Source organism: Ornithorhynchus anatinus, chromosome 4 (assembly GCF_004115215.2).
Source record: "Ornithorhynchus anatinus isolate Pmale09 chromosome 4, mOrnAna1.pri.v4, whole genome shotgun sequence".
In the NCBI taxonomy this organism is placed as follows: Eukaryota; Metazoa; Chordata; class Mammalia; order Monotremata; family Ornithorhynchidae; genus Ornithorhynchus; species Ornithorhynchus anatinus.
The window spans coordinates 70,226,396-70,239,546 of NC_041731.1; the positions used below are offsets into that span (position 1 = coordinate 70,226,396).

Consider the following 13,151-nt stretch of genomic DNA (forward strand, 5'->3'; position numbering starts at 1 on the left):
CATCTTACCCACCTCAGGGATCTGTTTCCTTCTATCATGTGCTCGGAAGCAGTAATTCTCTCGGTGCACATTCGGGACCCAGAATGATTCATTCAACTTCCAAAAGGGCCCAGCTGACTGCTTGTGAGTGATTCACCCTCCACCGCCACGGACAAATCTGACTCATTAATATCTACAGCACTTTGGATGCCTTAAGAACAGGCCCTCTAGAAAAATAATGTAAAAGGATCAGTTGGCACCCAGCCTTCTGCTCCCTTCAGCCTTCCTTCCGTTCTTCTCTCTCTGCTCTCTCAACATTTTGCAGAAATAGACTGTCTACAGGCAAGAATCAAGACATGCACACAAATTGTTCACTTTTCAATTGTTTACACAGCCCTATCCTTCTTTGTTTTCCTATCTTCCAATTTCTTTGAAAACTAATTTAATACTTTAGTGCCTAACGGCACCTACTCCATCCCCCCTTGATGGATGATGGATAATTCACAGCCAGAACACTGAGTTCAAATCTATCCAGTTTCTCAGAGCAGCAAATCAATTCATAAGTAAATCACCACACGAGACATTTTGAACTATGCTTCATTTATAATGTGCCGAGATCAAGCAGACCCTTATCAAACTACCCACAATTGATTTGGCTTGATTACAAATTGCCTCCACTGAGACCAGAACAACTTTGTTGCTATCGCTACGGATTGTGCCCATCACTTAATTTATCCCTGCATTTCCCAAACACTTGCCACTATTACAGCTAAGTGCTAGATCTTACTCTTTATTTATTTATCTAATGCCATCTTAGCTCTCTTCTGCCTTTTTACATTCAGGAGATAGAACTACACTGAAGGAACTACACTACAGCAATCCTAAAGCAGTAGCATAGATTCTGATCTCAAGGTGTCTGGATTCATGTCAAAGGAATGGAAACTTTCTCCTTTGAGGAAGAGTCCTTAGCAGTTGGGGCAGATGGTCATGCCCCCCTGTAAGCAGCAAGGCTCTGAAAAATTCAGTGGTGCAGGAATTAAAGTGTTTTTTCCTGTTAAGAAGGCAGGGAGGCCTCATGGAAAGAGAATGGGACTGGACCTGAGGAGAACTGAGTACTAATGCCAGGTCTGCTCTTTACCTACTGATTGTCCTTTGGGAAGTAATAATAATGTTGGTATTTGTTAAGTGCTTACTATGTGCCGAGCACTGTTCTAAGCGCTGGGGTAGACACAGGGGAATCAGGTTGTCCCACGTGGGGCTCACAGTCTTAATCCCCATTTTACAGATGAGGGAACTGAGGCACAGAGAAGTTAAGTGACTTGCCCACAGTCACACAGCTGACAAGTGGCAGAGCTGGGATTCGAACTCATGAGCCCTGACTCCAAAGCCCGTGCTCTTTCCACTGAGCCACGCTGCTTCTCTAGAACTGGGAAGTAGTTTAACCTCCCTGTGCCTCTATTCCTCAGCTGTTAAATGGGGGTAAGGAAGTTGTTCTCCCTCCTCTTAGATTGCGTGCCCTCCATCAGGGACTGTGTCAAATTTTGTCATTTTGTATCTAACCTCCTCCCTTGCCTCCTCTCTAAATCTACCACCTCCACCTGTGATTCTAGCCCCATTCCTTCATACCTTTTTCAAACACTCACCCCACTCTTCTTACTTCCTTGACTGCCATCTTCAACCATTCACTTTCCAATGGCATCTTTCCCACTACTTTCAAGCAAGCTTATATATCCCCTATATATACCCATATATATATGGAGAGAGAGAGAGAGCTATATATATAAAACCCCTTCACTGAGCCCACAGCTCCCTCCAGTTGCTATCCCAATCTGCCTCCCACCATTACTCTTCAAACTTCTTAGGAGAGTTGTTAATGCCCACTGTCTCCACTTTCTCTTCTCCAATTTTCTCCTTTATCCCTTCCAATCTGTCTTCTGTGCCATTCACTCCCCGAAAACAGCCCTCTCTAAGGTAACTGTTGACCTTTTTCTCACCATATCTGATGGCCTCTACTTTATCTTAATCCTCCTAGATCTCTCAACTGTCTTCAACACTTTAAAAAAAACTCTTCTTCTTGAAACTTTATCCAACCTCATCTTCAGACACTGTCCTCTCTTGGCTCTCATCCTATCTTTAACTGCTTCCCCTCAGTCTCTTTAGCAGGTTTCTACTTTGACTCCCACCCTCTGACAGTGGAGGGTCCCTCAAGGTTAGTTCTAGATCCCCTTCTATTCTCCATCTACACCCTGTTTCTTTTAGAACGAATTTGCTCCCATGGCTTCAATGTGGATGATTCCTAAATCTACATCTCTACCCCTGACCTCTCTCTTTCTCTGCAATCTCTCATTTCCTCCTGCCTTCAGGATAACTCTACCTGATTGACCCGCTGATATCTCAAATTGAACATGTCCAAAACTGAACTCATCTTCCCACCCAAATCCTTCCCTTGCTCTGTTTTTCCCATCATTGTAGACAATACCACTACCGTCCATATCTCACAAGCTCATAACCTTGGGGTTGTTCTTGACTCTTGTCTCTCATTCCATCCACATAGTCAATCTGTCACCAAATTCTGTCAGTTCTATCTTTACAATATTATTAAAATCTACCCTTTCCTCTCCATCTAAACTGCTGCCATGCCCGATCCAAGCACTTAGCCTATTCTGCCTTGTATACTGCATCTGTTTCCTGTCTCTCCCCATTCCACCAGTCCATGGATCATTTTTCTACCAAAAATATTTAGTCCATGTTTCCCCACTCCTCTAGACCTTCTACTGTTTGCCCATCCAACTCTGCATCAAACAGAAACTCCCTACCATTGGCTTTATACCACTAAATGAACTCACCCACTCCTACCTCACATCACCGATCTCCAACCCACTGTCTCAAATACCTCTCCTCCAATTCTCTCCTTGATACCTCCCAATCTGGCTTCCATCCTCTTCACTCCACAGAAACCGCCCTCTCAAAGGTCACAGATGAACTCCTTCTTGTCAAATCCAATGGCCTCTACTCCATCTTAATCCCCCTCGACCTCTCAGCTGTCTTTGAAACTGTTGACCACTCCTTCTCCTGGAAACATTATCCAACTTCGGCTTCAACGACACTGTCCTCTTCTTGTTTTCCTATCTCTATGGACACTTATTCTTATTCTCTCTTGTGCCGTTCCTCCTACCCTCTAACTGTGAGGATGTCCATAAAGGTTCAATTCTGGGTCCCCTTCTATTCTCCATCTACACCCACTCCCTTGGAGAATTCATTTGCTCCCATAGCTTCAACTACACCCCTATTAAAATGATTACCAAATCTACATCTGCAACCCTGATCTCTCTCATCTCTGCAATCTCACATTTCCTCCTGCTTTCAAGATATCTCTACTTGGACATCCTGCCATTACCTCAAAGTTAATATATCCAAAATAGAACTCCTTATCTTCCCAACCACACCCTGTCCTGCTCCTGACTTTCCTGTCACTATAGAGCACACCACCATCCTCCCTCTCACAAGCCCAAAACTTTGTCAGTATCCTCGACTCATCTTTTTCATTCCACCCACATATTCAATCTGTCACTAAATCTTGTCAGTTCAACCTTCATAACATCTCTAAAGTCTGCCCTTTCCTTTCCCTCTTAACTGCTTCCACATTAATCCAAGGATTTATTCTATCCCACCTTGATAGAAGCAGCATGGCCTAGTGGATAGAGCATGGGCCTGGGAGACAGAAAGATCTGGGTTTTAATCCCAGTTCTGCCACTTGTCTGTCGTGTGACCTTGGGCAAATCACTTAATTTATCTATGCCTCAGTTACCTCATCTGTAAAATGGTGATTAAGATTGTGAGCACCATGTGGGACAGGGACTGTTTCCACCCCAATTGCTTGTATCCACCCCAGTGCTTAGAACAGTGTATGGCACATAGTAAGCACTTAAATACCGCAAATATTAGTATTTATATTCTCATTTCCTCCTGCCCTCAGTATAATTCTACCTGAATGACCCGCTGATATCTCAAATTAAACATGTCCAAAACTGAACTCCTTATCTTCCCACCCAAATCCTTCCCTTGCTCTGTTTTTCCCATCACTGTAGACAATACTACTACCCTCCATATCTCACAAGCTCATAACCTTGGGGTTGTTCTCGACTCTTGTCTCTCATTCCATCCACATAGTCAATCTGTCACCAAATTCTGTCAGTTCTACCTCCTTGCTGACCTCCCTACCTCCTGTCTCTGCCCAATCCAGTCTATACTTCACTCTGCTGCCTGGTTCACTTTTCTACAAAAACTTTCAGTCAATATTTCTCACTCCTCAAGATCCTCCAGTGGTTGCTCATTCACTGCCACATCTAACAGAAAGTCTTTTACAATCATCTTTAAAGCACTCAATCACCTTTCCCCCTCCTACCTCACCTTGCTACTCACCTACTACAACCCAGCCTGCACACCTCACTTCTCTGATGCTAACCTTCTCGCTCTACCTTAATTTCATCTGTCTCACCACAGACCTCTTGCTCATGTCCTGCCTCGGGCCTGGAATGCCCTCCCTCTTTATATCTGACAATTACTCTCCCCACCTTCAAAGCTTTAGTAAAGGCACATCTCCTCCAGGAGGCCTTCTCTGATTAAGCTCTCATTTCCTCTTTTCCCATTTCCTTCTGTGTTGCCCAGCCCCACAGCACTTATGTACACATCTATAATTCATTTATTTTTATTAATGTCTATCTGCACCTCTAGACTGTAAGCTTGTTGTGGGCAGGGAATGTATCTATTATATTATTGTGTTCTGCTCTCCGAAGCACTTAGTACAGTGTCCTGCACACAGTAAGTACTCATTAAATATGATCTATTTTTTGGTTGCAACTTAAAAGTAATGGAAACCGAGTAAACTCCCCCCATTAGTCTATAAGAAAGGTTCTACAAGCAGTTTCCATTTTATGTTGTTCCTGATCTTCAGAGAGATATATTTGTATGGACCCAGAAACATTTTGGGAAATAAGAGTATTTGTCAAACACTTACAAAGTGCCAATCACGGGTGTAGATAAAACACAGATTAGACACACTCTTTGTTCCAAATGGGGCTCACTGCCTGGGCAGGGAACGTGACTACTAGTTTTGCTGTATTGTACTCTCCCAAGCACTTGGTTAGTACAGTGCTCTGCCCCTAGTAAGCACTCAATAAATGCCATTGATTGATTGATCATGAGGCAGCCATTTAATCCCCAGTTTACAGAGGAGGAAATTGAGGCACATAGAAGGTAAGGTCACACAGCAGAGCTGGGCTGCCAAGTCTCCTGTTTCTCAGTCTTATGTTCCTTCTATCATTTAGAACAGGGCCCAGTACTTAGAACAGTGCTAGACACATAGTAAGATCATAACAAACACCATTAAAAAAATTAGATCATATTACTTTTCTATCTAGCCTGGGTTAACATGAGCCCAATTCCATTTGTTTCAGTGCTGTTCTCAAATGTCCAAGGATGACTCCCATGAAAGTAATTTGTTCCCTACTGGGTATTGCTTATGGATTCATCAACCTTAGCTTTCTGTGCCCTGGTAATTAGTGGATCTCCTAGGAGAACGGGAAATGTTTCCAAAGGAAACCTACATGGGAAGATTCAGAGAGTCCTAAATCCTTTGTACATCCTGTCCCTGGAGAGTTCTATGCTTTGAAGGAGCTAAGGAGGGTCAGTTTTGTTTGGAGGCCAAAACTCTACAAATATTCCCTCCGGGAGAAAATATTTTCCAAAGGTATATTTTGTATCGGTGCTTGGAATAGCTAGAAAATGAACTCTGGCTACTTAAAGTTTTATTTTTCATCAGAGAGCTGTTCTTTCCTATATCACTTGGTGTCTTTCTGTTCCCTACAGGTTACTAAGATGCTGGCAGTGGTTGTGATCCTGTTTGCCCTTTTGTGGATGCCTTACCGAACCCTTGTGGTGGTCAACTCATTCCTCTCCACCCCCTTCCAAGAAAATTGGTTTCTGCTCTTTTGTAGACTATGCATTTACCTCAACAGCGCGATCAACCCAGTCATTTATAATCTCATGTCTCAGAAATTCCAAGCAGCTTTCAGGAAACTCTGCAACTGTAAGCAGAAACGATTGGAGAAACCTGCCAACTACAGCGTGGCTCTAAATTACAGTGTTATCAAAGAGTCGGATCATTTCAGTACCGAGCTTGACGACATCACTATTACAGACACTTATCTGTCCAATACAAAAGTGTCCTTTGATGATACCTGTTTATCTGATGAGGTAACATATAGCAGAACCTGATGTGTAATATATAAGCAAGTAGACCTAAAAACAGGAGATATGATTATGAGGTAGGTACAGTGTTAGAAAGAACTGCAAAGGGGGGTTGTTCTGTAAGAGAATAGAGAAAAAGGATTTTATCTTGATTCCTTAGTGCTCCTCTCAACTCCCATGTGAACTTACAGATACCATTCCTAACAAGAATAATTCTGATTTTCTTTCATGCACAGCTTCTTCAAAAAACATGGCGTGTCTCTCAGAAATGAGCGAACATTCCAACTAGACAATTCATCCTCTCCTGGTGAAATTTGTGGATTCAATAATTTTTTCAAACATCAATTATGTGGATCTTCTGCATGAAACCTGGTACAATCATTTTTCTCAAATACAGTGATTCATACTGTCTTGTCAATGGAAAAAACTGTTTTATGTGTCTGAATTACTGCAGGAAGTATAAATCAAATTGGTTGTTTCAGGTAAAAACTATCAATCTGTCATATTTATAGAGCACTTACTGCGTGTAGAACATTGTATTAAGCACTTGGGAGAGTATAATATAGCAGAGTTGGTAGACATGTTCCCTGCCCATATTGAGCTTACAGTCAGAGGGGGTTGCCGAGAGTAATATAAATAAATAAATTACAGATATGTACATAGGTCCTAAGGGGCTGAGGGAGGGGTGAATAAAGGGTGTAAATCCAAGTTCAAAGGAGGTACAGAAGAGAGTGGGAAAAGAGGAGAGGGCTTAGTTAGGAAGGCCATTTGGAGGAGTTGTGCCTTTAATAAGGCTTTGAAAGTAGGGAGAATGATCATCTCTCAGATACCAATCAATCAGTCAATCAACTATCAATCAATCCAAGAAGTTATTGAGTACCAGCAATTGACAAAGAACTGTATTAAGCATTTGGGAGGATACAATATAATTTCTGGGTATGATCCCAGCCTTTTAAGAATTTCTAGTTGGGAAGGCAGACATTAAAATTAATTACAGATAGGAGGAAGTAAACCTCAAGTGCTTAGTGGACTTCCTCAGGACATAGTTATAAAATTCTAATGTGCCTTGCTAATGATTTGTAAATAAAATGTTTACAGATTATTATTGAACCTTTGCATAAAGGTTTGCACATGTGAACTCTTTGACTAACTGAGACCCAGAGAAGGTTCATTATGCTTAATTGTCCAAATATTTCAGACCAAAAGGACATTCACTTGAAGAATAATTGAGTCAAAGTGTAATTTTTGTTTCCAGTGATATGAATAATTGGAAATAATTACTTCCAGCCAATGTCAACAGAACCCGAATATTTTAGATTGAGGGAGTAAGATTGAGTGGAATTTGCTGGAAGATGAATTCTCAAACTCTGTCCAAGTCCATGATAGATTTAGGGACAGAACATAGAAAAAGTTTTAGTGATTCAAGTGGAATAGATGTGGTCATAACTCATTAAAGAAAACTATGATCTAAATCAGACTAAATATTTCAAATTGTTTTACTTTTCCTTTTCTAATTTTTGGGAAAACTCATGCTTTGATATTTATAACTGCTGTGCTTTATCAGGGTGCTTCTTCCCTCTGAAACTAACTACAGCATGAATCATTTATGAGGATGATATTAGTTGGTATTCTGTCTGCACAGTTTGGATAGTATAATCCAGAATATGGACTGCCCACGGACCATTCTGTTCTTTCTATTTTTACCTGTCTGCAATTGTCTTTACTTGCCTATTGTATGTCAACTCCCCTAAATTAAATTGCCTTCTGATATATGAGATATTGCGTGTACCTTGTTCTATTCAAATCACTGTAAGATTTTCTGTAGGATTTCATTTTTCAGCATAATTTAAACCAATTGCTATATATTTTGGCTGTAGTTTCAGTTCTTGTTGCTACTTTTCGGTACATGATCTCTGTCCTGATGTACGTGAGGCTTCTTGTGCTGTGATGAAGGTGGGGTACAGAGAGGAGAAATCAAGACAGCTCTAAAATGGAGATGAAAATAGGACTTTGGAGGCAGAGCAAACCAGAGCAGTAAATCATTTCTGGATCCTAGAGTTCCAACGATTTATCTAAAGTGAAGAAATAAACAAAGATTATCTTTATCTTCTCTTTGAAAAATAAATAATAGCTTGTGCAATCTATAAGATACTATTACTGGGTGAAAAACTCTGGAATTAGTACCCCAAGTTATGAAAAGCTGGTATTGCAGCACAATATAAGGAATATTGTTGCCTTTCCTAAGAGGTCCAGGACGGATGGATGTGAATGAGACCAGAAGAGTTTGGGATTCATTCATTCATTCATTCATTCATTCATTCATTCGTATTTATTGAGCAGTTGCCATGTGTAGAGCACTTGTATTAAGTACTTGGGAGAGAACAACATAATATCATGACATATTCCATTCCCTCATTCATTCATTCAATAGTATTTATTGAGTGCTTACTATCTGCAGAGCACTACGTCTACTTCACACAAAGTCGATCCCCATACAATCCGTTTTTCATTGGCTGACATTGAAGTTAGTCATGGCTCATAGTAAGGTGGGTCAGGTTATTCACCTATCTCACTAGTCTACAAGTTATACGGGCTGAAACACGACCCATTTGAAATGATACAGTTGTTTCAAGCGGAGCAAGACTAGGTCCTAAACCTCAGGTGCGTAGATTAACAGGAAAAATTGGTTGGCCCAAGGTTTAATACCATCTTAATTAAGGAGTTGAAGGTGTGGTATCTCTGCTTTCTCTTTGCCTCTGTTCATTCTCCTCCTGAACAAAAACAAGACTTTCAGGAAACCTATTTACTTGTCCATCACATGTTCCTCTTCAAAGAATGCCATACGCAAGGAACAGAGGGGGCTCCTTCCACCGAACCCCCACATTGAGGTGGACTGTGGAGACTTTGTTCTACCAAAGTGGGTTCCTAGACTCTAAGCTCCTTGTGGACAGGAAATGTGTCTACCAACTCTCTTGTACTGTATTCTCCCAAGCACTTAGTACAGTGTTCTGCACATAGAAAAAACACTCAATAAATACCATTGATTGATCAACTGATTGGTCACTAGACTGAAAGATTTGCATCCCATTGCACCAAATGGTTTGAGCGATTGCTTATTCTCTCCTGAGAGAAGCCCCTTCAATCTTGTGGAGACTAATGAGCAACCTTCCACCCCACTAAAATACTGATCTCTAAAAGACAAACCACAAAGGAACCCAAGAGTGAAAAGGCCAGATCTACTAACATCTTTAATTAGTATCTTTACTTCACTGGGTCCCATCAGTCCCTAACTTCCTTTAGGAACTGGACACGGTATGACTAGAGCTTGTTTTCCTGATTGCCTCAGATTACTGAAGAAATCAGAAGGAGAACAAAATTTGCCCTTTAAATATGGAGTGTAAGGAGGTAGGGGGCTGGAGGGGCGGGTCACACAGGGTAAACTCCAGTGATGATGTCCAGCCATAACAGTAGTACATGTAACTTGTTCAGTGAAGGGAAAATATCGCTTTTCTCTCCATCCCCCAGAATCTAATATACAGGTTCAGCTCAGTTCATTCTTAACTCTCTTCCAAAGTGTTATGAGCCGAGAGCCAATCAGCTTTTTGGCCACAGGGGAAATTGAAAAGAACAGTTCTCCACATGTTTGAACTTCAAAGTAAATGCTTTTATAAAGTCAACTGTTCCTGAGAAATCCTTATAAACATCTGTGTTTACCCAAAAAAGATGACACACTATAAATATTAGTCATCTCACAATGCTAAATCATTAAAAGTTTCCATAAATAATCAAAATCCAATATACAGCAAAATGAAAAATCAGGACCAGAGTTGCAGAGTGAAATGAGATGCCAGTTTCGGAGGACGTCACACTGAAATGTCCCCTGGGTACCAACTTCGTTATCCCTAGCTAACGTATGTGCATCCAAGTTGTCAGATCACAAATGCTGTGTGGAGAACCAAAGGACTTTCTCAGAGCACATTTTTCCTACAGCCAACCAAGAGGTAATGGTGGCCAAACCTATTCCGACAAAATTCCTTTCTCACAAAAACTTCTCTGTAGAGATTTTTGCCCTCGGTCCCGGCCTCCCACTGTATAAATTAACACAAATGTAAGAAGCCTTTTACTACTTTACTAGCCTATATAATGAAACCACCTAAAATTCAACTATTTAGTTTCATAACAAACATAACAATATGTTTCCTGCAACATATGAGGTTGAGATAAAAATGGAGTCAGTGAGGTGATCCAAAGCATAGCCTTATTTGCAATCTCTAGCTGTAAGAGAGACATTTGAAAATGGTGAAGGAATAGATTGTATATAAGCTTAGCCTGCTGCCTCTTTTTTAGAGAACCAACAGGGCCTTAGTAGACAGAGAATGAGCCTGGGAGTCAGAGGATCTGGGTTCTAATCCTGAATCTGCCACTTGCCTGCTGTGGGACCTAGGGCAAGTCACTCAATCAATCAATGGTATATATTGAGCACTTACCGTGTGCAGAGCACTGTACTAAGCAATTGGGAGAGTACAACACATCAGACTTGGTAGACATGTTCTCCGCCCAGAAGAAGCTTACTGTGCCTCAGTTTCCTCATCTGTAAGCTGTGGAGTAAGCACCTGTTCTCCCTCCTACTTAGTCTGTGAACCCTACGAAGGACATTGACTATAGCTGCTCTGATTGTCTTGTACTGACTCCAGCTTTTAGAACAATGCTAGGCACATAGTAAGCACCTAACAAATAGGATTATTATGATTGTTAATCTTGTATCATCTACAGAGTAGGTCTTCCCAGGGGTAGGATTTTGCTGAAACTTCAACTAGTGGAGGGCTGGTCTTTTCCCCTGGCATATAGCATTGGTACCAAATAGCATGCCTGGATATTTTTCACCTTTTTTATACACTTCTTTGAGATTACTTCACCTTTTTGTTCCCTTCTCTCTTTTCTTCCCCAGATCCTGCCTGCTCTATTTCCATAAAACAAAGGAAAATAGGAAATAGGGGGGAAATATGATTAGATCACATAGTTTACCATTTCCACCTCCACTTTGGATTATTAGGATAGAAGCCATGTAAGGCAACCATCCTTTCGTTTCTCCCAGCATCCTTTGGTGTCACTGTCAGGATCAGAATACTGGGCTAGATGAACCATTGGTCTGACCTACTAAGGGTTTTTCACACAGCCTTGTGTTATCATGTTGGGATATCAGGCTTGGGAGTCAGAGGTCATGAGTTCGAATCCCAGATCTACCACTTGTCAGCTATGTGACTGTGGGCAAGTCACTTAACTTCTCTGTGCCTCAGTTACCTCATCTGTAAAATGGGGATTAACTGTGAGCCTCACGCAGGACAACCTGATTACCCTGTATCTACCCCAGCGCTTAGAACAGTGCTCTGCACATAGTAAGCGCTTAACAAATACCAACATTATTATCATGTCACTACATCCGGATAACTGGGCCATGAGGAGGAACTTTCACCCAGAGGGGTTTGCCACTGCCTAGAGGATTCTATGGGGTTAGAACAACACAGAGAAAGGGAATATGGGAGCATAACCTAGTCTCTTCTGCCTGGAGTGCTTCCCCCTGCCTATCTCTGCCCACAGTCCTCTCACTACTGCCTCTAGGACTATTTTTGTACAAGTAGCGGCCGCTGCAGAGGTAAGGGGGAAGGGAGATTGTACAAGGGATCTGCCCTCTGCCCAGGCCAGTTTTCTGGTTGTTAGGGGTGTTCTGTCTGCCAGCCTGCAAGGCTGGATTTTGTAGTGGTTGTGTCCTAGCTGTGGGTATGGACTAAAGTGGAAAGTAAATGAATAATGAAATTACTTTGGTTGGCAGTTTTGCCTTTTGAGAGTGATACACCCTTTCCACAAGAAAGCATTATGGCCTCCTTTGGATATTTCTAGGAGTCAGATGGAGTTTGATGCTGGAGGGGAGGGGGACTGTGGGCCTAAGAGGAAATGAGATTGCCAAGTCCACACCACTGAGGTCTCCAGGGCTCCCAGCCCAGGTATGTGGACCGCTCTGGGGCCAGAGCAGGAGGTGATCTTGATGGTCTGGCCTCAGTGGATTGTGGGAATAGAGATGGGGAGCTAAAAGCCACTATTGCCCAAGGTTCATAGAAAACTCTACCACACTACCACCCCATCAGGCTGTTCCAGCCAAGGACTGGCATGTCTGCCACTGCCTTCTACCTTTTCCTGCCCCACTGGAGTGCTCAAACCACTGCTCAAAAAGTCTGCAGAAATGGCAGTGGTGCTCACATAGGCTGTCCTGCAGCAAACCCTGAGGCTACCTCAAATTTCTTGACTGGCACAGAGCTTCACTGGTTAAGGGTTTGAGATATTGGTGGTCCCTTCTTCAAGGTCCCCTTGTCCAGACCTAGAGGACTTCCTCTCAACTTGATTCTTCAAGTCCCAAGTGTTAAATATTTAGTCTTAGAAGTGGCCTTCCATTGCTCCACGAGCACTTACTGTGCACAGAACACTGTACTAGGTGCTTGGGAGAGTACAATACAGTAGAGTTGGTAGATGCATTCCCTGCCCAGAACAAGCTTACAGTCTAGGTGGGGAGAGAGACATTAATATGAATAAATAGAGATAGTATACAATTTATAGATCTGTACATAAGTGCTGTGAGGCTGAAGGTGAGGTGAATACCAAATCACCAAAGGTCACAGATCCAAAAGCATAGTTGACACAGAAAGGAAAGGGAGCTGGGGAAAGCAGGGCTTAATCAAGGAAGACTACTTGAAGGAGATGTTACCTTAATAAGGTTTTGAAGATGGACTGAGTGGTGGTCTAACTTACTTAGGCAGAGAGGGAGTTCCAGGACAGAGGGAGGATGTGGGAAAGAGGTTGGTGGCATTTCATTTGCCAAAGCTATCCCAAGAGCAAGATTTGAAGATGTATCATGCTACAGGGTTGGAGTC

The 13,151-nt window shown here is 42.1% G+C and overlaps 1 protein-coding gene across 1 annotated transcript in view; it reads left to right on the forward strand.

Annotated features, from left to right (window-relative positions):
• The window catches only part of TRHR (thyrotropin releasing hormone receptor), a 30,288-nt gene extending 23,516 nt beyond the window's left edge, over positions 1 to 6,772 (forward strand). Inside the window, exon 3 of the mRNA XM_039911991.1 lies at positions 5,848 to 6,772. Within this exon, the coding sequence (XP_039767925.1) occupies positions 5,848 to 6,255 (408 nt within the window). The 3' untranslated portion in view covers positions 6,256 to 6,772. The remainder of the gene's footprint in view (positions 1 to 5,847) is intronic.
• The last annotated feature ends 6,379 nt before the right edge of the window (positions 6,773 to 13,151 follow it).